Source organism: Bos javanicus, chromosome 26 (genome assembly GCF_032452875.1).
Source record: "Bos javanicus breed banteng chromosome 26, ARS-OSU_banteng_1.0, whole genome shotgun sequence".
In the NCBI taxonomy this organism is placed as follows: domain Eukaryota; kingdom Metazoa; phylum Chordata; class Mammalia; order Artiodactyla; family Bovidae; genus Bos; species Bos javanicus.
In genome coordinates this window covers 18,167,914-18,195,809 of record NC_083893.1, presented here as the reverse complement: position 1 = coordinate 18,195,809, position 27,896 = coordinate 18,167,914, and the positions used below count along the sequence as shown (strand labels likewise).

General features: G+C 48.2%; 1 protein-coding gene across 1 annotated transcript in view; it reads left to right on the top strand.

Moving 5' to 3' along the window:
- The window catches only part of SLIT1 (slit guidance ligand 1), a 173,466-nt gene that overhangs the window by 140,367 nt on the left and 5,203 nt on the right, over nucleotides 1–27,896 (top strand). Inside the window, exons 24-32 of the mRNA XM_061402968.1 lie at nucleotides 1,055–1,126; nucleotides 1,970–2,041; nucleotides 15,107–15,270; nucleotides 18,779–18,903; nucleotides 19,184–19,281; nucleotides 22,583–22,722; nucleotides 22,900–22,993; nucleotides 25,706–25,843; nucleotides 27,122–27,359. Of these exons, the coding sequence (XP_061258952.1) occupies nucleotides 1,055–1,126; nucleotides 1,970–2,041; nucleotides 15,107–15,270; nucleotides 18,779–18,903; nucleotides 19,184–19,281; nucleotides 22,583–22,722; nucleotides 22,900–22,993; nucleotides 25,706–25,843; nucleotides 27,122–27,359 (1,141 nt within the window). The remainder of the gene's footprint in view (nucleotides 1–1,054; nucleotides 1,127–1,969; nucleotides 2,042–15,106; nucleotides 15,271–18,778; nucleotides 18,904–19,183; nucleotides 19,282–22,582; nucleotides 22,723–22,899; nucleotides 22,994–25,705; nucleotides 25,844–27,121; nucleotides 27,360–27,896) is intronic.

Below are 27,896 nucleotides of genomic sequence, written 5' to 3'. Positions count from 1 at the left end.
CCAAAAGACAGGTTCCTGACCCAGGCAGGCCCCCAGGAACAAAATGTGGGCCTGAGGCCATGGAACACTGCACTTTCCTGCCCTGGGTTCCCACTTCAAAGTCTTCATGAGCCTATTGACTGAAAGAAAAATACATAACATAAAAGTTGAGTTAAGCCTGGAGACAGCCTCTCAGATAGGTCTGAGGAACTGCTCTGAAGAGGTAAGGGAGGAGCCAGGATACAGAGGAACATTTTTATGAGAAAAACATGTAGTCACACATCAAAAGGTTACTGCTAATCACAAAGAACATATCTCAGGTGAATGACTTTAGTGCTTTTCTGCCTATGCGAGGATGCAAGAGTCTGGGGTCATTTGAATTTTTTTCCTTAGATTTGCATGTTAACTCTCTAAAGGCCAGTATATTCAATGCACAGAATATTTTCTTTCTCCTTTCTGAATTCCCCGCAGGGTGCACCGTCAGTAATGGCTTGATCCTTGTGGAACTGGATTAGCAGGCAATTTTTTTTCTTTATGAGCCTGTGTGTGAAGCTGCCATGGCCTGTGGCAGTGACTCTCAACCAGGGGCGGCTCTGCCCACCAGGGAGCACTTGGGAATAGTTGAGAACTTCTGGCTGTCACAGCTGGCGGAGGGCAGGGGGAACCCCTGGCATTTCATCGTCAGAGGCCAGAGATGCTGCTCAGCACCCCTACAGCACACACAGGGCAGCCCCCCTCCCACCCAACAAGGAATGGTCAACAGTGCTGAGGCTGAGAAATCCTGGGCTAGGCGATCCTGGCAGCTGTAAGGAGGAATAACCCTTTCCTGTGATAAAAATGTCTCATTTCTCTTGTTATTATTTTAAAAATAGCTCTAGTGAAGTATTATTAATATCTAATAGTGTATCCTTAAAGTGTAAAAGTTGACACATTTTGATTTATGTTCATGCCCATGGAATCATCACCACAGTCAAGATGGTGACCATCTGCGTCAGCACCGGAAGTGCACCCCTTAATAACTCTTCCCCCTTCCTCCCTCCCTTTCCCCCACCCTCCTCTCTCTTCCTTCCCCCAGGATCCTCAGCTACAACTCCCTGCAGTGTATCCCTCCTCTGGCCTTCCAGGGGCTTCGCTCCCTGCGCCTGCTGTGAGTCTTCCCGTTCTCCATTCCTCCGGGGAACTCTGCCCCACGAGGGGCCTCCTCATCCCCTGGTGGACAGGAATGTCCCCACATCCCTCTTCACCCCGCTGCTGGGCAGGAAGGTCCCCGTGTCCAGGGCCCCAGCAGGGCCAACTGTGCCCAAAGTGGAAGGCCAGTCCTCTCTCATTTGGGTCCCTAACGGAGGCCCAGGAATACATGGGAAACTTTGGGGAATGCTCATCCAAAGTTGCAGAGACAGTAGGGGCTTAGTCTTCTGTCTCAGAGAATCCAGCAACCAGGGGCTACTGCCGGCCCCAAGTTGTGTTTGGCATATACGTGTAGGGGCAAGTTCCTAGGCATTCAAGATGAGGTAGCCCCTCGCTGGCATGTGAGTCTCCTGTCAAACGGTGAATGTTGAACCTGCTCTAAAGAATTCCCACTGCGAGGTGTGGCCTGTGCTCACAGCACGCCTCTGGAGTATCCTTGCCCCAAGTCCTCTGGCAGCCACCTGGGGCAGGGGGGCATTCTATACCCTCAACTAGGGTCTCACCAGTAGCTTCCCTACCGGGAAGAAGCCTGTACCCCTCAGGCTCCCTGGCTGAGTTAGGGAGGGTGCGTGTCCATTTGTCCTGTGAACAGGCATGGTGCGTGGGTTAGTTGTGATAGCACAAGCGGGGTCTGTGATAGTCACAGAGTCTGTGCTAGCCTCTCCTTGCCTGTGGCCATCCTAGCAGGATCTCTCACTCAGGGACCCTCTCCCTCAAACACGCCCCTCTCAGCAGAGAGCACATCTCCATCAGTTCCTGAGTCTGCCTCAGTCTGAGTCCTGACGGCCTCTTCTCTCTTCAGGTCCCTGCATGGCAATGACATCTCCACCCTCCAAGAGGGCATCTTTGCAGACGTGACTTCTCTGTCTCACCTGTAAGTAACTCTGACCCAGTCTCCTCAGCACCTCTTTGTATTTAAATGGAACTTGGATTCCAAGAAAGATGTCGCCTCTTGAGATTATTACTTTTAATTTAGCTCGTGAGCTTCAAATGCTTCCTGTTTCAGACTCTTACACATTCAGATGGGATTGAGAACAGTTCCTCACGAGCAATAATAAAAGTAGTCATGACCTTGTGTTGACTGCCGAGCACGGCACCTCCATCAGCTAATGCAACCCCCCAGCACTCCTACAACACAGCTACCATTATTCCCATCTTCCACATGAGGAGGCAGGTCCAGAAATTTGACACGCTCACCCAGCGTTGCGTAGGGCAACAGTAGGGGCTGAGTCTTCAGTCTCAAAGCCTGTTCTCTGAAGCACAATGCCAGTATTGTGCCTCTGACTTCACATGGTAGGTGAGAAGCTCTGGAAATTTAGTACCCCCAAGGAGTGTAATTGGTATAACTGGATGCTGAAATGAAATGTAAATGAAAGTGAAAGTCGCTCAGTCGTGTCCGACTCTTTGTGACCCCATGGACTATACAGTCCACGGAATTCTCCAGCCCAGAATACTGGAATGGGTAGCTGTTCTCTACTCCAGGGATCTTCCCAACTGAGGGATCGAACCCAGGTCTCCCGCATTGCAGGCGGATCCAACTGAGCAACTTTCACTTTCATTGGATGCAGAAGGGCTTCTAAAACCATTTAGCTGGCAACACCAAGAGCATTCTTAAAAAGCAGTATGCTCAGTTCCTCAGAAGGCTGAATGTAGTACCATATAACCCAGCAATTCTACTCCTAAGTATGAATCCCAAAGAACTGAAAGCAAAGACTCAAACAGATACCTGTACACCCTGTTTAGCATTATTCACACAATAACTATACAGCAGAAACAACCCAAGTATTCACAGATGGATGAATGGATAAAAAAAATATGGTACAGTGGGATATTATTCAGCCATAAAAAGGAATGAAGTTCTGACACATGAGCAGACCTTTAAAATATGTGAAATAGCTAAGACATAAAAGGACAAATATTGTGTGATTCCACTGAAATGAGGGACCCAGACTAGTTAAATTTGTAGCTACAGAATGAAGAATGGCGGTTGCCAGGAGCTAGGAGGAAGAGGAAAAGGCAATTTGTGTTTAATGGGTAAAGAGTTTCTGTTCAAGGTGATAAAAAGGTTTTGGAACCAGATAGTGGTGCTGTGTACTCAGTCGTGTCCGACTCTTTGCGATCCCACGGACTGTAGCCCACCGGGCTCCCCTGTCCATGAATTCCTCCCTGTCCATGCAATCTTCCCTGTCCATGAAATCCCCCTGTCCATGAAATCCCCCTGTCCATGAAATCCCCCCTGTCCATGAAATCTTCCCTGTCCATGAAATCCCCCCTGTCCATGAAATTCCCCCTGTCCATGAAATTGTCCCTGTCCATGAAATCCCCCTGTCCATGAAATCCCCCTGTCCATGAAATCCCCCCTGTCCATGAAATCCTCCCTGTCCATGAAATCTTCCCTGTCCATGAAATCGTCCCTGTTCATGAAATCCCCCTGTCCATGAAATCCCCCCTGTCCATGAAATTCCCCCTGTCCATGAAATCCCCCCTGTCCATGAAATCTTCCCTGTCCATGAAATCCCCCCTGTCCATGAAATCCCCCTGTCCATGAAATCCCCCCTGTCCATGAAATCCTCCCTGTCCATGAAATCCCCCCTGTCCATGAAATCTTCCCTGTCCATGAAATCCCCCCTGTCCATGAAATCCCCCCTGTCCATGAAATCCTCCCTGTCCATGAAATCTTCCCTGTCCATGAAATCCCCCCTGTCCATGAAATCTTCCCTGTCCATGAAATCCCCCTGTCCATGAAATCCCCCTGTCCATGAAATCGTCCCTGTTCATGAAATCCCCCTGTCCATGAAATACTGGAGTGGGTTGCCATTTCCTTCTCCAGATAGTGGTGATGGTTACACAATATTGTGAGTGTAATTGATGCCACTGAGATGTACACTTAAAATGGTCAAAATGGCAAATTTTATGTGATAGGTATTTTACTGTAATTTAAAAATGAGGGTGTATAAAAGCAGTGGGCCATGAATTACTATTAATTAGGGTCATCCTAATTCTGAAGGTGGGGCCAGGCACAGAGCAAATGTGTCCTTTCCTATCCTCTCATCTATAGGTCGAGATCATGTTCAGCCAGACGGATGCAGCTGGGACCCTGGGCATCACCACATGCTCATGCCCTCTGCCTCACAGCCAAGCAGCCAGGGCCCAAGTAGGCAGGCAAATCCAGATCAGAGAGCTTTTTGGGGTCCCCAGCATCTCTGCTTGAAGTTCATTCACTCAACAACCTCCCTGGATTTTCTCAGCTCTAAGACTCATCATTTCCACATTTCAGTCTCTGAGATCAGAGTGTATCTTACAGATGATCTGTGGGTACTTAGTGAACACCCAGGACTGATCTCCTTTAGGATGGACTGGTTGGATCTCCTTGCAGTCCAAGGGACTCTCAAGAGTCTTCTCCAATACCACAGTTCAAAAGCATCAATTCTTCGGCACTCAGCTTTCTTCACAGTCCAACTCTCACATCCATACATGACCACTGGAAAAACCATAGCCTTGACTAGACAGACCTTTGTTGGGAAAGTAATATCTCTGCTTTTGAATATACTGTCTAGGTTGGTCATAACTTTCCTGCCAAGGAGTAAGCGTCTTTTAATTTCATGGCTGCAATCACCATCTGCGGTGATTTTGGAGCCCCCAGAAATAAAGTCTGACACTGTTTCCACTGTTTCCCCATCTATTTCCCATGAAGTGATGGGACCAGATGCCATGATCTTAGTTTTCTGAATGTTGAGCTTTAAGCCAACTTTTTCACTCTCCTCTTTCACTTTCATCAAGAGGCTGTTTAGTTCCTCTTCACTTTCTGCCATAAGGGTGGTGTCATCTGCATATCTGAGGTTATTGATTTTTCTCCCGGCAATCTTGATTCCAGCTTGTGCTTCTTCCAGCCCAGTGTTTCTCATGATGTACTCTGCATATAAGTCAAATAAGCAGGGTGATAATATACAGCCTTGACGTACTCCTTTTCCTATTTGGAACCAGTCTGTTGTTCCATGTCCAGTTCTAACTGTTGCTTCCTGACCTGCATATAGGTTTCTCAAGAGGCAGGTCAGGTGGTCTGGTACTCCCAGCTCTTTCAGAATTTTCCACAATTTATTGGGATCCATACAGTCAAAGGCTTTGGCATAGTCAATAAAGCAGAAATAGATGTTTTTCTGGAACATTGCTTTTTGCATGATCCAGCGGATGTTGGCAATTTGATCTCTGGTTCCTCTGCCTTTTCTAAAACCAGCTTGAAAATCTGGAAGTTCACGGTTCACGTACTGCTGAAGCCTGGCTGGGAGAATTTGGGGCATTACTTTACTAGCGTGTGAGATGAGTGCAATTGTGCAGTAGTTTGAGCATTCTTTGAGATTGCCTTTCTTTGGGACTGGAATGAAAACTGACCTTTTCCAGTCCTGTGGCCACTGCTGAGTTTTCCAAATTTGCTGGCATATTGAGTGCAGCACTTTCACAGCATCATCTTTCAGGATTTGAAATAGCTCCACTGGAATTCCATCACCTCCACTAGCTTTGTTGGTAGTGATGCTTTCTAAGGCCCACTTGACTTCACATTCCAGGATGTCTGGCTCTAGGTGAGTGATCACACCATCGTGATTATCTGGGTCATGAAGATCTTTTTTGTACAGTTCTGTGTATTCTTGCCACTTCTTCTTAATATCTTCTGCTTCTGTTAGGTCCATACCATTTCTGTCCTTTATCGAGCCCATCTTTGCATGAAATGTTCCCGTGGTATCTCTACTTTTCTTGAAGAGATCTCTGGTCTTTCCCATTCTGTTGTTTTCCTCTATTTCTTTGCATTGATTGCTGAGGAAGGCTTTCTTATCTCTCCTTGCTATTCTTTGGAACTCTGCATTCAGATGCTTATATCCTTCCTTTTCTCCTTTGCTTTTCTTCTTTTCACAGCTATTTGTAAGCCCTCCCCAGACAGCCATTTTGCTTTTTTGCATTTCTTTTTCCATGGGGATGGTCTTGATCCCTGTCTCCTGTACAATGTCATGAACCTCCGCCCATAGTTCATCAGGCACTCTGTCTATCAGGTCTAGTCCCTTGAATCTATTTCTCACTTCCACTGTATAATCATAAGGGATTGATTTAGGTCATACCTGAATGGTCTAGTGGTTTTCCCTACTTTCTTCAATTTAAGTCTGAATTTGGCAATAAGAAGTTCATGATCTGAGCCACAGTCAGCTCCCGGTCTTGTTTTTGCTGACTGTGTAGAGCTTCTCCATCTTTGGCTGCAAAGAATATAATCAATCTGATTTCGGTGTTGACCATCTGGTGATGTCCATGTGTAGAGTCTTCTCTTGTGTTGTTGGAAGAGGGTGTTTGCTATGACCAGTGTGTTCTCTTGGCAAAACTCTATTAGTCTTTGCCCTGCTTCATTCTGTCCTCCAAAGCCAAATTTGCCTGTTACTCCTGGGTGTTCATTGGAAGGACTGATGCTGAAGCTGAAACTCCAATACTTTGGCCACCTCATGTGAAGAGTTGACTCACTGGAAAAGACCCTGATGCTGGGAGGGATTGGGGGCAGGAGGAGAAGAGGACGAGAGAGGATGGGATAGCTGGATGGCATCACCGACTTGATGGACATGAGTTTGAGTGAACTCCGGGAGTTGGTGATGGACAGGGAGGCCTGGCGTGCTGTGATTCATGGGGTCTCAAAGAGTCGGACACGACTGAGTGACCAAACTGAACTGAACTGAATATGGTAACATTTCTCTACTTTTCCCATAGCAGGCATCTAACAATCTTAGACTTGAGGAAATAAAATAGTAATAAGTGCCACTCATTGTGAGTTTGGTTGGGACAAGGACTTTACTTCCACATGGGAAGTAGCTCTTGTGCCATGAGCCAGCTTCATAAATAAGACAGGGGCTGCCTTGAATCCACACTGAAGATTCTAGGACTTGGTGGGCAGAGTGCAGTGATTAATTAGTGATGTCTGCCATGGGAGTGGAATGGGTAAGAGGTTCTGTCCTCTGTGGCAGGGTTTATTATATCCATTTTATAGTCCCAGGTTCAGTCAAACAGATTCCCTAGGTCATAAAGCTAGGGAATGACAGAGACAGGATTTGAACGTAGGTGTGTCTGATTCCAAAGCTCTTTATTTATTCTTTATTGCCTCAATAAATATGTCCCGAGGAACCACAGTGAGTCAAATGCTGAAGAATTTACTAACAAAGGTTGCTGCCTTCTGTGACCATCTGGGATATTACAAAACAAATTCAAAGAAAGCAGTGACTAACTCTGGGCAAGTCAGGTGACCTTCAGAGAGGAGGTGCTACCTTTACTGCCTTTGAAAAGACACTAGGAATTTGCCTTTTGGAGGCAAATTTGGAGAAGATAGGGAAGGACATTCTAGGAAGAGGGAATAGCTTGTGCAAAGGCATGGAGGCAAGAAAGTGAATGAAATATTCAGGGAGGCTATACTGTCCAGTGTGCTTCCCAGGTGGCTCAGTGGGGGTGAAGAATCCACCTGCAGTGTAGGAGATGCAGGTTCAGTTATTGGGTTGGGAAGATCCCCTGGAGGAGGGCATGGCAACCCACTCCAGTATTGTTGCCTGGAGAATCCCATGGACAGAGGAGCCTGGTGAGCTACAGTCCATAGAATCACCAAGAATCAGACATGACTGAATGAACACACACACACACGCTTACTGTGTGTGTAATATGTGGATATAGGGAGTTGTGTTAGGTAAGAAATTTGGGGTAGGAAGACAGGAGTGTAGAAACGGACACTGCCATTCTGTTGTAAAAGGTCTCTATGCTGAGGAGTTTGAGTTTTGTTCTGTAGATAGAAGCGAATCAAGGAAGAATTAAGTTGTGAAAACTCCTGGAAAGCCATGGTGACATATGGAAGCTGGATGGGATGGGAAGAGTCAGGAGGGAGCCTGGCTGGAGACAGTGGCTCTGGACGAAGACCAGGCAGGGGTCGTGTTGTTCATTGTTCTTGATGACTGCCACTCACAGGGCCTTGATTGTATCTAAGTTTAGCAATTTTTGGTTGTGAGCTCATTGTTTGCTGATGTTAGGAATTCTGAGGGCCTACATAGGTAATGCTTCTCTCTAGAGAGTTCACGTGTGTGTCTTTGATGGGCCAGGCCTGCTGCTGCTCTGGGCCCCTGCTGCTGTCCTCTCCCTTGCTTACCCCTGGGCTGTGCTGACTGTCTGCTCCAGCTCTCCCCCTGGCCAGGAAAGGCCTTTTCAAGCATCTGGCCCACCTCTTCCGCCTTCGTGTGTGTTGTCTGCTTGCGTGTGTGCGTGCTAAGTCGCTTTAGTCAAGTCCGACTCTGTGTGACTCTATGGACTGTAACCTGCCGAGCTCCTCTGTCCATGGGATTTTCCAGGCAAGAATAGTGGAGCGGGTTGCCATGCTGTCCTCCAAGGGATCTTCCGACCCAGGGATCAAACTGTATCTCTTGTCTCCTGCTTTGGCAGGCTGGTTCTTTACTGCTAGCATCACCTGGGAAGCCCATCTCTTTTGCTTGGGCTTTACCTCTCCTCCTTCGCTGTGAAAACTGAATCATGCCCAAGGATGTTCTGATCTTGCCCTCAGCTCAAAATCTAGAGGCTTTGCTTTTCCAAAGGGAAATAAACAACATTTTTTTCCCTCTTTAAAGGTTATTTATTTTAATTGGAGGGTAATTACTTTACAATACTGTGATGGGTTTTGCATTCATCAATATGAATCGGCTGTAGGTGTACATACGTCCCCTCTCTCCTGTTGAAAAAGAACATTCAGACATTGTAACATATTTGTGGGTAGAGAAAGAACAAAATATGTATTTTGCAATGATATATCAAATTCTCAATTCCATTTTCAACTGAAATTTACTGATTCAAACAATCTTTGAGAGAATAGCATTGAAACATCAGTTCAGTTCAGTTCATTCGCTCAGTCGTGTCTGATTCTTTGCAACCCCATGGATTGCAGCACACCAGGCCTCCCTATCCATCATTGACTCCAGGAGTTTACCCAAACTCCTGTCCATTGAATCGGTGATGCCATCCAACCATCTCATCCTTTGTCATCCCCTCCTCCTCCCACCTTCAATCTTTCCCAGCATCAGGGTCTTTTCAGATGAGTCAGCTCTTCGCATGAGGTGGCCAAAGTATTGGAGTTTCAGCTTCAGCATCAGTCCTTCCAAAGAACACCTGGGACTGATTTCCTTTAGGATGGACTGGTTGGATCTCCTTGCAGTCCAAGGGACTCTCAAAACTCTTCTCCAACACCACAGTTCAAAAGCATCAATTCTTCAGTGCTCGGCTTTCTTTAGAGTTCAACTCTCACATCCATACATGACCTCTGGAAAAACCATAGCCTTGACTAGATAGACCTTTCTTTATTGGCAAAGTAATGTCTCTGCTTTGTAATACATACACATGACCATATGTAAAATAGATAGCCAGTGGGAGTTTGATATATGATGCAAGACACCCAATGCCAGTGCTTTGTGACAACTGGAGGGATGGGGTGAGGAGGGAGGTGGAAGGGGGATTCAAGAGGAAGGCAACATATGTTTTGTGTGAACAAAAACCTGAAGCTGCAAAGCCAGATTTTGAGCCCATGCCTATCTATAAATTCAGACGTTAGGAAAACAGTGATATCAGGCTAGAAGCCAGATCCAGATCTAACTTGTTAGACAAAAAACACAAAACAGTAAGTAGAGCTCAGTGGAATTGGTAGAGCTCAGTGGAAGTGGTAATTGCAGAACAGGGTGTTAGCACTACCAATTAGATATGTTTGTTGGTTGCCCTATTTCTCCCTAAAATAGCATCTATGTGGAAGAAATTTTCCATTATTATGAAGCAACCTTGTCAGTACATTCTTCCCTCTATACCCAGGGTTTCAAATGGGACTCGGCAGCAGCCTGAGAAGTGTACGTATGTTTGTGTTCAGGCGTGTGCCCATCTAATGCTAGTGGAATATGTGTGCATGTGCACACATGTAGCTGTTATTTCTTCTGCATGAGAAGCTGCAAGTGAGCAAGTACAAGGGGTCAAGGAATGGGAAACGGATAGCACAGACTCACTGCATTCTTTCTGGGCTTCACAAAGACCACAGGCCATGTGAAGGGAAGGAGGTGCCCATGGGTCTGTCCCAAGTCAGGGTTTGCCCAAGAGTTAGCATCCAGTGTTCCTGGCTCCCAGAGGTGCCCTCTGTTCTTAGTGTGACTCTGACCTGGGCCTCTCCTCTTCACTGGCAACACACAAGGCGGGTGGGTGGGCTGAGGGTGTGTGGGGGTGAGGTCCACCATAGTTAACCCCCTTGAACTTAGAGTAGGAACCAGGATGTGGTGTTAGGTGTTTGTCTTGCCATCAGCTTGCAGCAGGATCTCAGACAGTTCATTCAGCTCTTCGGGTTCTTTCCTTGCCTGTACACAGGTTATTTCTCATGTCCACGAGCGTTCTAACTACATACCATAATCAGGCTGTCATGGTTACGAGCGCTCGTCACTGCCCGCACATCTCTGCTGCTGTCCACTTGGATATTTACAGTTAACTCATCTTTCCTCCATTTGTCTATCCATCCATCCGTCCATCAGCCAATATTCGTTATGTGCCAAATCCTGTGGCAAGGCTCCCCAATGTCATCCTTCATGTCTATAATCTGGCATTTTGTTGCCCCTAATCTGATACTTGTGGGAACACTAGACTTCTGAGTTCATTAAAAATTCATTGTGGAAAGTGAATATGAAATGATTAGGTAAATCATGGGATGCCCATATGACAAAATAACAAGTAGTTAGTTATAGTATTTATGATACTGTACTTTATTATTTAATGAAAACACAGAATAAAGAAGATGGTATACTCTGATTTCAGTGATGTGTGTGTGTATATATAATATATATATATACACAAGAGCTAGAAAGGAATAGATGAAAATTAAATTAGTTACATTTATGGAGTGGTAGATGATTCCTTTATTTTTTAGTTTCTTTTGCTTTCATACTGAGGTTTGTGCTTTTCTCCCGCTTGTAGGCAGGGGTTCATTCGGCAAACGGGGGGGTTCTGCTGGTTCAGGTGCCATGTGGGGTTGGTGACACCTGCTCTCATGGAGCTTCTTCCCAGTAGAAGGAGGCAGGGATGCACATGAAGAAATTTCCTGGGAGGAGGACTAGCTCAGGTGAAGAGATTTTGAAGGTTTAGTCTATGCTAAACTCTATGGTTGGCACCTCTGTCATAGGAGGTCTATTTCTGTCTTGGTTATGTTAATAGAAGAAGCCCAGCGGGCCTTGGCACAAACAGATGAAATAGCTACTATTCCAACTATTTCCAAGTTAAACCAAAGATCAACAGCACAGGGTGGTTTATGCTTTTGTCGGGGGATGGACTTGACTCCACAGTCCTTTTGGATTGATGAGTGGCCTGGCTGTTCCCCCCACTGGTCTCAGCAGGGCCTGTGGCTGTCCACGCCCTGGGAGTTCACAGTCATTTTATTGGGAAAAATGGACTCCAGGTGAAAGTGAACTACTCGAACTAATAAAGTAGTCAGAAAAAAAAAATAGTGTTTGGAGAAATAAAAGCTTGAAATGTTGAAATCAGGAGTCGCTCACCATCTGCTCTGTATAGCAACAAGTAAAACGTGTTGGTCAAGCCAGAATGCCTAATTTTCAATAGCTTTGTATGTGACTTTGGTAGCTTTTATTATCTCTATATTGTGTATATATATATAAAATAGAGAATAATATATATAAATATAGAGAATAATATATATAAAAATAGAGAATAATATACATATATATTATATAATATATATGAAGAATTGAAAAGGGCATGACTTTGTTGCCATTTATGGGGAGGATTTATGCAGGAATTGGGAATTGTGACATCCTAAGATGTGTCAACGGCCTCCACATTCACAACAGCTTTAGATTTAGTCTTTTGGACTTTTTCTCTAAATGAGTTACAAGACTGAGAGAAGAAGCCCTTCAGAATAAACTCTCTACTTCCTCATGGCTCATTAGCAGAACACACTCCTGCAGTGTGGTGCAAAAATACTTTCAATAAATTCTATATTTATCTTTTGAATAGCATAATTACATTACCTCATACTATATTAAAAATATCAGTCTGGTGAATATAGATGTTTTAAATATACCACTGTTTTGTAGTCCTGTTATTTTTCTAAGTCTTTATTATTATTTTCTTAACGCAATGGAGCTTCAGAAAATCGAAGTGTCTGAACTTCCTCTACCTCTGAGAAGCCCTGGCAGTGTTCAGGGAAAAGAGGAAGGTGTTGCCTTGTCCTATTAGCCAGGATGGATGCTGTCAGCAAATCAGAACAGAAAAAGTGAAATACACGTCAAAGCTGAACTGGCTTTCTTTTTCCAAGCTGCATTATTCCCTCGGCACCCATTTCAGGCTCGATGTGCTTGTCTTTCTCCCCCTTCCAGATTGCAGGCTCTTTATCGAATCATAAAGTGAGCCCCAGAGATGTTAAGTGAGCCGCTCAAGGTCACCCGGGCAGTGAGCAGCTGCGCCAGGGGCCAGAGTCCAAGACTGTTGAGCCTGCTTTATAGGAAGGGCCGTCATCAGCCGTGCTATTTGGGGGAATTCCTGCTCAGAGTCACTGCTGCTTTTATCAGACCCCACGCATCGCCAGGGGAGCCGCTTCCTCTGTGTTGCCCAGACACGGGTGGAAAACGACAATGCATCCATTTGGTGCTTAATAGATGTGCTCATTCTCCTGAACAGTATATAGCCTTATGTTTTCACAATAATGTCAATATAAATGAGCTTCAGATACGAGGCTCTGGTTTTTCTGTTTGCTGGCTCAAAGACCACTGGCAACCTTTGTTCCCCCAAATCCATGTCTTGTTCATCTCTGAATCTCTCACTGTGGTTTAGTCAGAGGGTTATGAGCTTGCCCACCAGCCTGGCCAAAGCCTAAGAAGTTGGCAGTGCCCCGTGTCAATATCAGTGTGGGGATGCGAGGGAGCGGGCACACCCCTCACCCTGCCGGCAAGTGTAAGTCGTTACAACCTTTTTTGGAGGCTGGCTGTGAACATTTTGGGCTTCCCTGTTAGCTCAGTTGGTAAAGAATCTGCCTGCAATGCAGGAGACCCTGGTTCAATTCCTGGGGTGGGAGGATCCCCTGGAGAAGGGATAAGCTACCCACTCCAGTATTCTTGGGCTTCCCTTATGGCTCAGCTGGTAAAAAATCTGCCTGCAATGCAGGAGACCTGGATTTGATTCCTGGGTTGGGAAGATGCCCTGGAGAAGGAAAAGGCCACCCACTCCAGTATTCTGGCCTGGAGAATTCCATGGACTGTGTAGTCCATGGGGTCCCGAGGAGTGGGACACGACTGAGCGACTTTCACTTTCACTTCACTGTGACCATTTTACGTGCCCTTCCTCTGCGACATGAACCCCCTTCTAGGCATCTGTTCTAGAGAAATGGCCTCTCCTTGCAGAGAGGCATGGACAAAGTGTTCACTGCTGCTGGAAACAACTGGAGTGTCTGGCAGTGAAAGCTATGAAGTGTCCGTTCTTTGGGATGCTCTTAAGCAGTTTGATAAAATGAGGTGGATCCATATAGCTGACCTGAAGAGGTCTCCAAGGCATGCTGTTTAGTGACAAGAAGCAGGCTGCTCAGTGACTGTGTGTGCTGGATGGATATAATCTCTCTCTCATGAAGAACCGACCGTATGTGTAAATATGGGAAAGGATTGGAAGGCTACCCATGGAGTATGATGACCTTGTGACCATGGGTCCTGTGGTTGGCAGGGACAGTGGACTTTTTTGTAATGAGGATGTATTGTAGTTTATGTAACCACTCCCCCACTGACGAACACGGGAGGCTTCCCGTCTATTACAAACAATGCTGAGATCAATACTGTTGCACAGATGCCTTTACACACTTATGCAGGCACAGATCTGTGAGATGTGCCAGAAACAGAGTTACTGGGTCAAAAGGCAACTGTATTGCTAGCTAGCTAGGTATCAGGCAATACCCCTCTGTTGGAATTCTACCATCTTGCATTCCCATCAGTCACACAGGAATGTGCCTTTTAAAAAAATCAAGGTGAAATTCAAGGAATATAAAATTAACCATTTTAATGAATACAATTTAGTGGTATTGAGGACATTCACAATGCCGTTTAAAGTGAGACTGTTGTGCGCCATGTCTGAAAATGATTTACAATGAGAATATGCTTATGCACTTCTTGTTTAATTGAAAATGAAGAGAAAAATTAAAGAGGATAGGCTTATAAAAAAAAGAGGGGGCTTCCCTGGTGGTCCAGTGACTAACACTCTGCTCTCCATGCCGGGGGCCGGGGTTCCATCCCTTGTCAGGGATCTAGATTCCAAGTGCTGCAACTAAGACCTCACGCAGTCAAATAATTATTTAATTAATATTTTTAAAAATAACATAGGCTCTCAAGTCAGACAGCTCTAGGTCTGGATCAGGGGGCTGTGCTTCACTGATTGTGTGACTGCAGGAAAATGACTTATTCCACGTGAGGCTCAGTTCCCACATCTTTGAGATGGAGAAGAGAAAGCTTATACTGTGGGGCTGATGAGAGGACTAGATGCGCTAACGTGGGAGAAGCTGGTTCATCACAGCAGCAAATGCTGGTTCCTCTCTCCCTGGTACACCCTGGAGGCGGTGCCGACAGAGGCTCCGGCCTCAACAGCCTGAGTTCAGATCCTACCTCCCCCCTTTCTCTGTGCATCTTGGGCAAGTGTCTTCACCTTCTGAGTTTCAGTTTCAACATGTAAAACGGGGTTAGTAAGGTGTGATGAGGACTAAGCGAGATAACAGGTGCAAAGTACTTAAATCTGTCCTGGCTACATGGTTAGTGCTCACTGAATGGGGATTTTTAGGGTTTTGCCAGCTCCGGGCATAATGTCTGATACCTGGTACCCAATGGGTGAAGGACTCCATGAAGCTGTAATGTCTGCTCCTCTGTCCTCTCTAACCCAGGGCCATCGGTGCCAACCCCCTGTACTGTGACTGCCACCTGCGCTGGTTGTCCAGCTGGGTGAAGACAGGCTACAAGGAACCGGGCATTGCCCGCTGTGCCGGGCCCCCGGACATGGAAGGCAAACTGCTCCTCACCACGCCTGCCAAGAAGTTTGAATGCCAAGGTGAGCCCAGGAGTGCAAGAAGGGATGGCGGGTACGGGGTTGCATCCCCCCACTTCCTGCTTCCCCATCAACCTGGCAGGACCTTCCCGTCACTTCTGTGTCCCTGTGATGACTGGCTGGGTGGGGGACAGATGGCAGGAATGTGGCCCCTGCTGCTTATTAGCATGACTGCCCTCTTGTCCTGACATACAACAAGCAAAAAAATAAAAAAAGCCAGGCGGAAGATCTCAGGCCGTAAGGGCTCTAATCCCTCCCTTGGGTTATGTAAGGAAAATAAAAATAGCAGCAGTGTTTCTGGAAGCTCCAAGCCTCCCAGCAGTACAGGCACTCAGGCCTCCCTTTGGTAGGAATTGTGCTCAGCAATTAGCTTAAACCCCTGGGCACTGAACCCAGCTGCTACCCTCCTGACATCTCTAGAAATCCAGGGCCTGGTGTGATTGGAGGCACCTCACCCTGGGCATTTGTAAACACGGGCTCGGGGATTGATTGACTGATTGACTGAAGGCCAAGGGAACCCTGCCGAGCAGAAGGCAGTGGCTGAGTGGCTGCCCCAGGCTTGGCTTGTATGCAGGGGTACAACTGCAGAAGGGCACTGGAGGCCGTGGGGCACGGCCCCTGCCCTCCACAAGCTCACAGACCACCAGTAGAAATGAAACTGACAGCCAGAGGTTAATGAGGAAGCCCCAGGCCACCCTGCATGCAGGATGCTATCACAGCAGCAACACTTCAGAAGGGTCCAGTCTGCGGCTTGGCTGGCAGCTGTGGGGAGCAGGCCAATTTATGTTGAAATATTTGCTCAGTATTTATTTAATGGTCTGGGACTGGTACTGATGAGAGGTTTGTGTGTATGTGTCTGTTTAAATTTAACTGGGGGCTTCCCTGGTGGCTCAGCAGTAAACAATCCAGCTGCGAATGTAGGAGACACAGGTTTGATCCTTGATCTGGGAAGATCCCACGTGGCACGAAGCAACTAAGCCCGCGCACCACAACTACTGAGCCTGTGCTCTAGGGCCACAAGTACGGAGCCCACGTGCCGCAGCTCCTGAAGCCTGCATGCCCGGGAGCCCTGCGCCACAGCAAGAGAAGCCACTGCAGCGAGAAGCCTGAACACAGCAAGGAAGAGTAGCCCTCACTTGCCGCAGTAAGAGAAAAACCCGTGTAGCAATGAAGACAAAACAGAGCCAAAAGTAAATAAATAATATATAAAAAGAAATCTCCTTTAAAAATTTTTTTATTGGAATACAACATGCATAACAGAAAATTACACAGATAGTTAATGAAAGGCTCAGTGAATTTTCACAAATTGAACCCATCCAGGTCAAGAAGTAAGAGTTAGAACTGGACATGGAACAACAGACTGGTTCCAAATCGGAAAAGGAGTATGTCAAGGCTGTATATTGTCACCCTGCTTATTTAACTTATATGCAGAGTACATCATGCGAAATGCTGGGCTGGATGAAGCACAGGCTGGAATCAAGATTGCTGAGAGAAATACCAACAACCTCAGATACACAGATGATACCACCCTTATGGCAGAAAGCAAAGAAGAACTAAAGAGCCTCTTGATGAAAGTGAAAGAGGAGAGTGAAAAAGTTGGCTTAAAACTCAACATTCAGAAAACTAAGATCATGGCATCCAGTCCCATCACTTCATGGCAAATAGATGGGGAAACAATGGAAACAGTGACAGACTTTATTTTTTGGGCTCCAGAACCACTGCAGATGGTGACTGCCGCCATGAAATTAAAAGATGCTTGCTCCTTGGAAGAAAAGCTATGACCAATCTAGACGGTATATTAAAAAGCAGAGACATTACTTTACCAACAAAGATCCGTATAGTCAAAGCTATGGTTTTTCCAGTAGTCACATATGGATGTGAGAGTTGGACTATAAAGAAAGCTGAGCGCCAAAGAATTGATGCTTTTGAACTGTGGTGTTGGAGAAGACTCTTCAGAGTCCCTTGGACTGCAAGGAGATCCAACCAGTCCATCCTAAAGGAAATCAGTCCTGAATATTCATTGGAAGGATTGATGCCAAAGCTGAAACTCCAATACTTTGGCCACCTGATGCAAAGAACCAACTCATTGGAAAAGACCCTGATTCTGGGAAAGATTGAAGGCAGGAGGAGAAGGGGACGACAGAGGATAAGATGGTTGGATGGCATCACCGACATGATGGACATGAGTTTGAGTAGGCTCTGGGAATTGGTGATTGACAAGGAAGCCTGGTGTGCTGCAGTCCATGGGGTCACAAAGAGTCAGACACGACTGAGCGACTAAACTGACTGTCTGAGGTATCTAGCACCTGAATCAAGAAACAGAGCCCCACCTGTAACCCATGAGGATTCCCCTGCAGTTATTACCAGAAAGTGTTTCTCCTTCTAGTCAAACTCATGCATTTTCAGTGGAACTAATGTTTCTCTACTTCTAGAAAGAGTCTGAAATAGAGTGAGTGAGTGAATGAAAGTTGCTCAGTCGTGTCCAACTCTTTGCGACCCCTTTGAGTATACAGTCCATGGAATTCTCCAGGCCAGGATACTGGAGTGGGTAGCTTTTCCCTTCTCCAGGGGATCTTCCCAACCCAGGGATCGAACCCAGGTCTCCTGCATTGCAGGTGGATTCTTTACCAGCTGAGCCACAAGGGAAACCCAACAATACTGGTGTAGGTAGCCTATCCCTTCTCCAGGGGATCTTCCCGACCCAGGGATCAAACCAGGGTCTCCTGCACTGCAGGCAGATTCTTTACCAATGGAGCTATGAGGGAAGCCCCTCTGAAGTGGAAACCTAACTTAACTGGCTGGGCTTACTATTTATTCTTGTGAGGTCCTCATGCTCTTCATAGGGGCCCAGCTCTGGCTGCTGGCTCCTCACCCACCTTCAAGCCCTTCACCACCAGTGAGTCCTGAAGGGGCTGGAGAAGGTCATGCCTGCGGCCAGAGAGGAGACAGGAAAGGGTCTTTCCCTGTTCAGCCTTGGAGAGAAACAAGTTCTAGGCGATGGACATTTTTCCTCCTAAGCGTGGCCTCCTCTCAGAGCCAGATCTCTTCTCTGCTGGAGTGGCCACCTTTGCTGTCCAGGCCAGCAAGTGACTGGGCTGAGGTGGTTGCTGTGGAAGGGTATGAGGGGATGGAGAAAACCTCAGCTGATTTCTATGATCGTGACCATGACATTCTCACACCGATGCCCCTGCTCTGCCCGCCACGTGGGAGCTCCTTACTATCCAACACCCGCCTGCGAAACACTTTTTTGGGATTATCTCATTTAGTCCTTCCAGCCCCATGAGGGGGGTTTTTAACTCTGTTTTTACAGAGGAGGGTCCGGAGTCTGGAGAGGTGGATGTGAGGGAGGGTGAGCGTGATCCAGAGGAAATACAGGGAGGGGCAAGAACCTTGGGGAGAGGGCTTCCACCATGCGTCCCTGCATGCCAGGATGCCGGGGTCGGGGCGTGGGGTTCTGCCCAGCCCTGTTCCCCCTGCCTCCCCACTGCACTAACACTCCCCTTTGCCTTAGGTCCCCCCACCCTGACTGTCCAGGCCAAGTGTGACCCCTGCTTGTCCAGCCCATGCCAGAACCAGGGTACCTGCCGCAATGACCCCCTTGTGGGGTACAGGTGTGCCTGCCCCAGCGGCTACAAGGTGCGTGCGGGCTGAAGTCGGAGGCTGGGGGTCTGCTCGAGGGCGCGGTATGGCAGGCTTGGGGCTGTCCTGTTGGTCAGCCCACGGGGGCCAGGGCGGCTCCTGGCTCAGAGCAGGAGCCCAAGTGAGTGTGTCATCATGACCTGACACGTGCATGAGTACACAAGTAACTCCCGGGACAGGAAGGCTGAGTTGCTGAGGGGGCTGGCTGGCTCTGCTGACTCATTGGCCCCTGGGTCTCCCTGGGGTGCCCCCCCTCAATCACTGTCTTCCCCCCCAGGGCCGAGACTGTGAGGTGTCCCTGGACAGCTGTTCCAGCAGCCCCTGTGGAAATGGTGGGACCTGCCGCTCACAGGAGGGCGAGGATGCTGGCTTCACGTGAGTTACTTGTCCGGGGCTAGACCCTGGTGGGCAGGGTGTTGATGGGTCCGACCTCGGAGCCTTCTTCCTCTGAATGGGATGGCCCAGGGCCCTTGCAGTCTGGGAGATGGGGGGACAGGCTCAGGGGGAGCAGTCATTCACTCCAGATCACAGCCAGAGGCCTCTCCACACACCATCCTCTCGCCCCCACAGGTCAAGCCCCCGACGCTCACAGACAGTGGAAGCACAGAGACTCTGGGGGATGACCAGGTCACCCAGCAGGCTGGGTCGGGGTTGGGCTTAGAGCTCCTGCTCCAGGCTTCTCCCTGCTCTTGCCAGGTGCCAGGCAAGTCCTCCAATGGCACTGGGAACTGTTGCCTAGGGCATATGCACTGGCAGTGCCAAGAGGCAGTTGGGGACGTTTTAAACTCCTATCGTTTCTATTAACCTCCAGCTGAAGCCAAACACCTGCTTGTTGGGCCAACGGTGTCTGAAGGGAGGGCCCTGAGCCAGCTCCTCAGGACCATACCTCCACCTGAGCCCCCCGGAAGGGCTGGGGAAGCCTGCCCATAGGTGGGAGCAAGTCCTGGTCCCGCCCTCCAGGGTCTCCCCCACCAGCTCGTGGGTCACTCTGCGCACCATGGGCACAGGTTCCCCACTGCTCAGTGAAGAGCTGGACCTCACCCAGATCCTCCACAGCTCATCCTGCAAGTCCTCCCAGTGCTGACATCGCCACGCGAGCCCCCCACTCACCCTGCTCCTCCAGAGTCTCTCGAGCCCCCCATCTTCCCAGAGTTCTCCTGTACCCAGAGTTTTTCTAAGAAGCACACAGAATTTAGTTGCTGAAAGTAATTTGCCAGCTGAGCAAACTGACTCTTCAGAAAATGATGTCAAGTCCACTGGCAGGAATGGTCAGCCTGTCTCTGCAAACCCAAATTACCAGATGTAAAAAAGAAAACACTAAATGACCTCGTGGCAGGTGTCGCCTTGGAAACAGCATCCTTACAATAGGCTCTGACCTCCTCTGGGCTTGGCAGAAGCTCCATCAAAGCCCCCACCTCATTGGCTAGGCTACTGGGGGCATGTCTATGGAGGAGGGGTGCAGCTGTGAGGGTAGCCCCTCACACTTGGCATTCCTACAGACTGTGGGGAGCTGTGGGAAGGGTTCTTTTGGTAGAAAGGGGGTGCCTCCCTGAGTTACCTCCCAACCCTGAGACTTACAAGGGTCTCCTCTGTTATCCATCCCCAGCCCTCCTGGAGGGGACTTAGCTGAGATCCCCTTAACCAGCTTCAGACCTCTCTGGTGTCCCATGCAATCTTGCAGGGGGAATGAAATTCCAGGACACACCCTGAAACAGGCTTCACACCTTTTTGTTCACATACCTGCTCCCCCAAACAGATTTTTTTTAAATTACAAACTGCTTCACGCATTCTTAAGTGACAGCTAAAATTTTTCATGGTAAATTTAATTTTTCATTGCAAAGAAGGTCATTTCCAGGGTACTGCACATATTATTAACACTTAAAAATAAAGCTATCATCCTTTAAATCACTCTTTTCTCATTCTTCAGTGAAAAATCACTTTATTTGTTTTTTTTTTTGTATTCTGTGACTGCCTATCTCTTTTCTTTTTTTTTCTTTTAAATTTTATTTTATTTTTAAACTTTACATAATTGTATTAGTTTTGCCAAATATCAAAATGTATCCACCACAGGCATACATGTGACTTTAAAATCACACGAAGGAGCTCCTCTTGAGCAAGCTGCAACGTCTCATGTCATTTGTGTTTCTTCTCAAACTAGTATTTCTATTTTATTCCCCTCACCGCCACCCTCCCTGACTTTTTCTTCTACTGTAATATGTTTTCATGTTAGAGAGGCTTTTCTTCAGCACCCTGTCATACCTTCCTGCCCCAACATGGGTATATAAGTTTAAATGGAAAATTTTTTCACTTCTTTCTTGTCCCCATAAACCTCTGATGAAAGTTTCTTTTGCATTATCATTATAATGATCAATAATATACAGTTGATTAGAACAACATAACTGTTTTCCAAAATTTGATTGATAATTATTACACATAAAAGTAACATTTTATTAGACTATATCTCTTAATGAGATAGATGGAGCTTTGTGTATGGATGGGCTTCCTTTTCTCCTCCTAATTGGTTCCTATGTCCAGACATGAATATTATGGAATATCAGAGGGCTTAGCAGCCAATCTACTCCTTTTTAAAATACATATATAGCACCCCCCGCTCTCTCTCTCTCTATATATATATGGCTATAAATGCTGAGAATGTTCGTTCACATAAATAAACCAGTGGGATTAGGAGTTTTATTATAGCCATGTCTCTCAGTTACTTGAAACCCTTCCGGGTTAATACATCAAAAACCCAGAGTGATCAGTCATCAAAAATTATTTTTAATGCTCTATCTGCTCATAGTTCCATGAGGTCTTCCTTCAATTACTTTTTAATGCACAGAACTGGAAACCTCTTGACTTGCAAAAGCATTTGTTCCTTCGTTTTGGAAACATCAGTATCCCTAACTGTCCCTTTATTTGGCACCAGAGGATCTTAGGCCCCAGGCATGGCCCACCTTGACTCAGGCCGGGATAGGTACCTGTGCACCTTTCAGGAGCTCTGGGGCAGGTCAGTTAAGGGAGGAGTTCGTGCAGAACTTGAAGCTGTGGAAATTAATTGCTCAGCCCTCTGTGACCCGCAAATCCTTTGGAAAACCACAGTTGCCCCAGGGGGGGAGTGTACCCCAGTTTGAAGATGACTGATATTCAGGACTCCTGCTTACCCCCCAGCCCTCTTCTTACCCCATCCCTGAAATATGTGCTCCTCAAGTCCTGAACTATATAGAGGAAACTGGGGGTGGACTGTAAGGCTCTCTCTCCCCAAGGCTTTTACCCCCACTGCCTTCCCTCTCCTTCCTGTTCTCCCTTGTCAGAGTCCTTAGCTAACTCACCACCTCCTCCAGGAAGCCTGCCCTGACCACTCCCCCCAGGGAGGAGCTAGGTGACCTCTGCCCCTTTGTCCACCTTCTCCAGCATCAGTTTTGCACCATCCTGGTCCTCAGTCTCTCCTTTGGTCGCCAGTCTCCCTGTCATCACCCCCACTAGACTGAGTGATCTCATGAGCACAGGGCTGGTCTTGGTCACCTCTGACCCTCAGCACCTAACAAGGGCCTGATCCAGAGTAGGGACCGAAACTCTGGGTTGATACTCTTGACTACTGGCCACAGGCTTACACCAGTGCCTCAGGAAGGCTGTCACCCTGGCTGTGGGCCCACCCACCTCTCCCTGCTCCCCACAGGTGCTCCTGCCCCACCGGCTTTGAAGGGCCGACCTGCGGGGTAGACACGGACGACTGTGTGGAGCACTCCTGTGCCAATGGGGGCACCTGTGTGGACGGCGTGGGCAGCTACACCTGCCAGTGCCCGCTGCAGTACTCAGGTAAGCGTGGCAGGGCTCAGGGGTCAAGGGGAGCGGAGGCCCAGTGCCCTGAGGCCTGGTCCTATGGGCAGAAGGCTGGGGCCCTGGCTCAGTGCCTGCAGGAGCTTTCTTCTGGGCTGGCCGCCTGGTGGAACTCGGGGGGCAGCTTCTCTCCTGCTCCCCCCATCTTTTCCCCAGGAAGGGCCTGTGAGCTGCTGGTGGACTTCTGCGCTCCAGATTTGAACCCGTGTCAGCATGAGGCCCAGTGTGTGGGCACCCCCGATGGGCCCAGGTCAGTGTTGCCCATTTCTGGGGCCAGGGAAGGGCATGGGCCACCACGTCACCTCCCCTCTGCCCTCCCCAGCCTGTTTTCTTACCTGTCAGGTGGGTTGGTTTCGGCTGTACAGTCAGAGCCAGGGGCAGGGTGCTGGTATTTATGGTCTGACAGACCTGAGTTTACATCACGACCTGGAATGGGTGGCTTGACCACTCGGAGTCTCAGTTTTCTCATCTGCAAACTGGGTGCACCAGTAGCTTCCTCCTGGGGTGGTTGGAAGGATTACATGAGCAAGTGCATGGAAAGCACTTACCTCCATGTCTGACATTTGAAAAGTACTCAATAAGGAACTAGTCAAGGTCCACAATTTCTCATTGCCAATTGCAAAATGCACAAAACTCTGAAAACCAAATGTCCGTTTGATAGCAAAATTTGATCCAATCAATGTATTTGCTTTAAAACCTGCACTGATAGGAGGCTGCTTACAGTCACCATTCATCCCATGTAGAGGGAATATGTGTAGCATTTGCAGTAGAATGTGAGCATGTTTAATTAAGGGGCCACCCCAGATTCAACTGGCATGTTTCGTAATACACAGTTATAGACACTGTACTGGGGCTTCCCTGGTGGCTCAGATGGTAAAAAGAAAAAAAAACCCGTCTGCAATGCAGGAGACCGGAGTTCAATTCCTGGGTCAGGAAGATCCCCTGGAGAAGGGAATGGCAACCCACTCTAGTGTTCTTGCCTGGAGAATTCCACGGACAGAGGAGCCTGGTGGGCTACATAGTCCATGGGGTCGCAAAGAGTCAGACACGACTGAGCGACTGACACTAATGAAACATTGTATTACCATTCCCAAATACAAAAAGTCCCAAATTTCAAAACCTGCCTGGCCTCAGGAGGGTTGGATAGGGGTCCTTGCCTGTTGTCACCATCATCGTTATTGGCCTATGTAGAAGTACTTGTCACCAGCAGACTGCAATGTGAAGATCATGGGTTTTTCAGATGTTGCTCCCATCTGCAGTTTTGCAACAGGTCTCAATTCTGGGACCCTGTTCCACCTGTCAGGGCAGCATGGTGGTAGGGCTTCTTCAGGTCTGTGGCTGAGGGACCAAACCCCAGCCACTCGGGCCAGGGCAGGGGGTGGAGTCCCCCAGGGACTTAGCCAAGTAGGAGCTGCCAGAGCCTCATGGTCAGGAAGTGAGAGCTGGGGGACACTGAGGCCCAGATATTAGGTCAAGGGGCTGCACAGGAGCCTCTATCCAGATAGTGGACAGATGCTGCACTCCTGGTGGAGCCAGCAGGTGGGCTTGGCAGAGCAGACCAAGAAGCAATGGCAGAGCAAGTGGCATGCCTGCTCCTCAGAGAGACTGGACCTCAGAGGGTGGACTGAAGCAGGACTGCACACTGTCAGTCAGATACTGCTGAGACAGTCCTTCACAACACAGAGACAGAGCACTCAGTGGGTATACAGTGCATATTTACTCAACCTCCTGTCTTGGAGGAAGGTGGGAACTGCCAGGCACTCAGCTATGCCTGGCGTTGTACCTGGAACCTACCAAGTATTCAGTATGCATTCATTCATTGAATTGGTTGTGTACATAGCTACCGTCACACTTTTCAGACTGCGGCTCAAGACCCACTCAGTAATAGACTATAATCAGTTGGGTGGACCAAGATTAACCTAAAAAAAAATAGAAAATATCAGACAGCATCATACCCTTTTATATAGTAAGGAGTGTATTGTGGCATAAAACTGGTTTCAGAGGAGTGTGTGTGTGTTTACTGGGTAAAAGGTATTTCTTACTGCTTGAAAAACACTGGAAATGAGATTTTTAAAAATCACACAGGCGCACTTACTTGCCAGGTTGTGCAGTTGAGCTGTGGAGTCTGTAGTTTGGAAGGGTTTCTGGCAAGGGTTGCTTACTGGTGGTTCCTGGAGGAGATGAGCTATTGGCCTGGCTGGATCGAGGCAGGGAGAGAGGGGAGGGTATTCCAGAGTCAACAGGCGTGAAGGCAGAGAAGTGTAGCAGGGTGCAGATTGCTGCCCGTGGAGACAGGTGTGACCACGGAGTGACTTGTTATGGGGGAAGCAGGATGGGGAGCATCAGGCAAGGTCGTGTTTGAACAGGGTGGAGGGCACGCTCTCTATTTGATAGGCAAATAGTTGGCACATGTGAACTGACTCAGGAGAGGAGTGAGCCACAGCGTGAGCTGGGAAGCTGGGAACTGGCCTGGAGCCAGAAGGTCACGGGGAGGAGAGCACTAGCCCGACTGAGGCCCAGGAGGCTGGGCCTGTGCAGCTAGGAGGCTGGGGGAGGGGGATGGATGAGCCGTATGTGACTCAGAGCCGTGCACTGGGGGGCAGGAGACAGGCTGCTGGGCAGGTTGAGGAGGGGCTGAAGGTTGACCTTGGATGTGCTGTTGGTGCTGAGGGTGGGTGCTCCACACGTGTCTATCTCCTCCAGCCATGGGGTGTCCACTCTCCCAGCCCAGAGCACCCCCATCCTGCCTGCAGCCCCCTCAGGCTCTTATCCTGTACTAGTAAAGGGTCCCGTGATGGATGGTGGCATCTTGACATCTAGGGCTCTGTGTGGCCTGCTGGGGGACTCCACAGGCCCACAGGACCGTGAGGCTCTCTGTCATGTGTACAGCCCCGGGGCCCCAGACTCCCAGCTGAGGTCCGGGCTGCGTGTGGGCTGATGCCCGTCACCTGTGCCCACCCAGGTGCGAGTGTGCGCCAGGCTACGCAGGTGGCAACTGCACCGAGAAGCAGGATGACTGCAGGGACCACCGCTGCCAGAACGGGGCCCAGTGCGTGGACGAAGCCAACGGCTACTCCTGCCTCTGTACTCAGGGCTACAGGTGAGCGGCCTCTGGAGGCGCCAAGAGTGACTGATGTCTCCTAGCCGTCAGCTCGGGCACTGGCAGGAGTCCCCAGGCAAGAGTAACGGCAGAGCCTGGGAGAGTTAACTGTCGCTGTGCCAGTCACCATCTGTGTGGCCTGGGGAGAGTTACTGAGTGGCTCGGAGCACAGGCAGAGGGTGCCTGCCCTGACTGACGGAGGGAGCAGGAGGTGGGCACAGATGACTGGGCAGCACTCCATCACTTACCTGCCCAGTGAATCCCTGAAGACATTAAAGGCCATTAAAGGTCACTTACTTTTGCATCTTGGCCTCTCTGAGAGGTTGGGAGGGAAGGGCACCTGCCTTTCTTCTGGTCACCCACCTCTCATGTTCTGCTTGTATCTTCTTTTAAAAAACAGTTTTATTGAGATATAACTTATATACCATATAATTCACCCAGTTAAAGTGTAGAATTCAGTGGCTTTTTTGTGTAATCTCCAAGTTAGGCATCCATTGCCACAATCAATTTTAGGAGATTTTCATTACCCCAAAGAAACTCCACACTTATCTGTTACCACAACCCTCTTCCATCTCACCTTTAGACAACCACCAACCTACTAATGTCTGTGTGCATAGATTTGTTTATTCCGAATATTTCATATAAATGGAATCAACAATCTGTGGTCCTTTGTGATTGACTTTCACTTAGCATCATGTTTTCGAGGTTCTCCATATGGAATCATGTATCAGAATGTCATTCCTTTTTATGGCTGAATACTATTCCACTGTATGGATATACCACATTTGTTTATCCATTCATTGTTGATAGACATTTGAGTTGTTTCTACTTTTATTTTTTTGCTATTGTGCATATTTGATGCTACAGAGTCTTCTCTCTTTTGTTTGTGTCTTAAGTCTCAGTTTTCTTTTCTGCAAAGTGGGTATAGTAAAACCTGCTACCAGAGTTTGCTAATGTGAGCACTGAGTGCTTCTTAAAGCCAATATGCACACAAGTCACCTGGGATCTTGTTGAAAACCAGATGCAATAGGCTTTCCATCCCTGACAAGTGCTCAGGTGATGTTGATGCTGCTGGTCCAGGGGCCACACTTGTTTCTCACCTCATTTCTCAGCATCCTTTTGGCTCTTAGTTCTCACAGGGAGTGTTCAATTAGGAGCATCTTCCATTGCTTGAAAGCAAGTGTCCCAAGATGTTTAGTGAGTTTCTCTCCAGCACTGTGGGAAAGGAAGATGCCTCCTTGCTCCTGCCCTCTCTGACCTGAGTCCTTTCCCTCTCAGTGGTCAGCTCTGTGAGACCCCTCCCAGACCACCTGGCCCCAGGAGCCCCTGTGAAGGGACTGAGTGCCAGAATGGGGCCAACTGTGTGGACCAGGGCAACGGGCCCGTGTGCCAGTGCCTCCCAGGCTTTGGCGGCCCTGAATGTGAGAAGCTGCTCAGTGTTAACTTCGTGGATCGGGACACCTACCTGCAGTTCACAGACCTGCAGAACTGGCCACGGGCCAACATCACGCTGCAGGTGCGTGCCCAGGGCACCGGGTCATAGAGGGTGGTCAGAGAACAACAGGGGACCCTGGTCTCAGGTCAGAGCATCATCAAGACAGTGGGGAGGACTCTGTTAGCCAAAATTCTATGGATGTGGGTACCAAGATCTCAGCTTGAACTAGTTTAAGCACAGTTGGAAAGGTTATTGGGTCACAAAACCAGTCTTAGAGAAGGGCAGGGGTGGAGGTAGTCTCATGGGTGACTGGATCCAGAAAATCAAACTTAGGCGGATCCCCTCCCACCATCCCTTGTTTCAATGACTCCTCAGCTTCAGCCTCCAATGCTGCAGACAGGCTTTCTCCATGTGGCTGGAATCTGGCCACAGCTAGCCCTGTGTTCCCTTATTTTGCCATTCCATGTCTTAAATTCCACTTAGAACATCATTATGTTGAAGGAAAGAAAAGCAAGTCCCACTTCCACAGCGTTGTTTGCTAAACATTTCTTGGGGCAGGGAGAGTATTGCATATCACATGATAAAAAAATTAAAGCCCTCTTTAGTCATCTCTTTCCC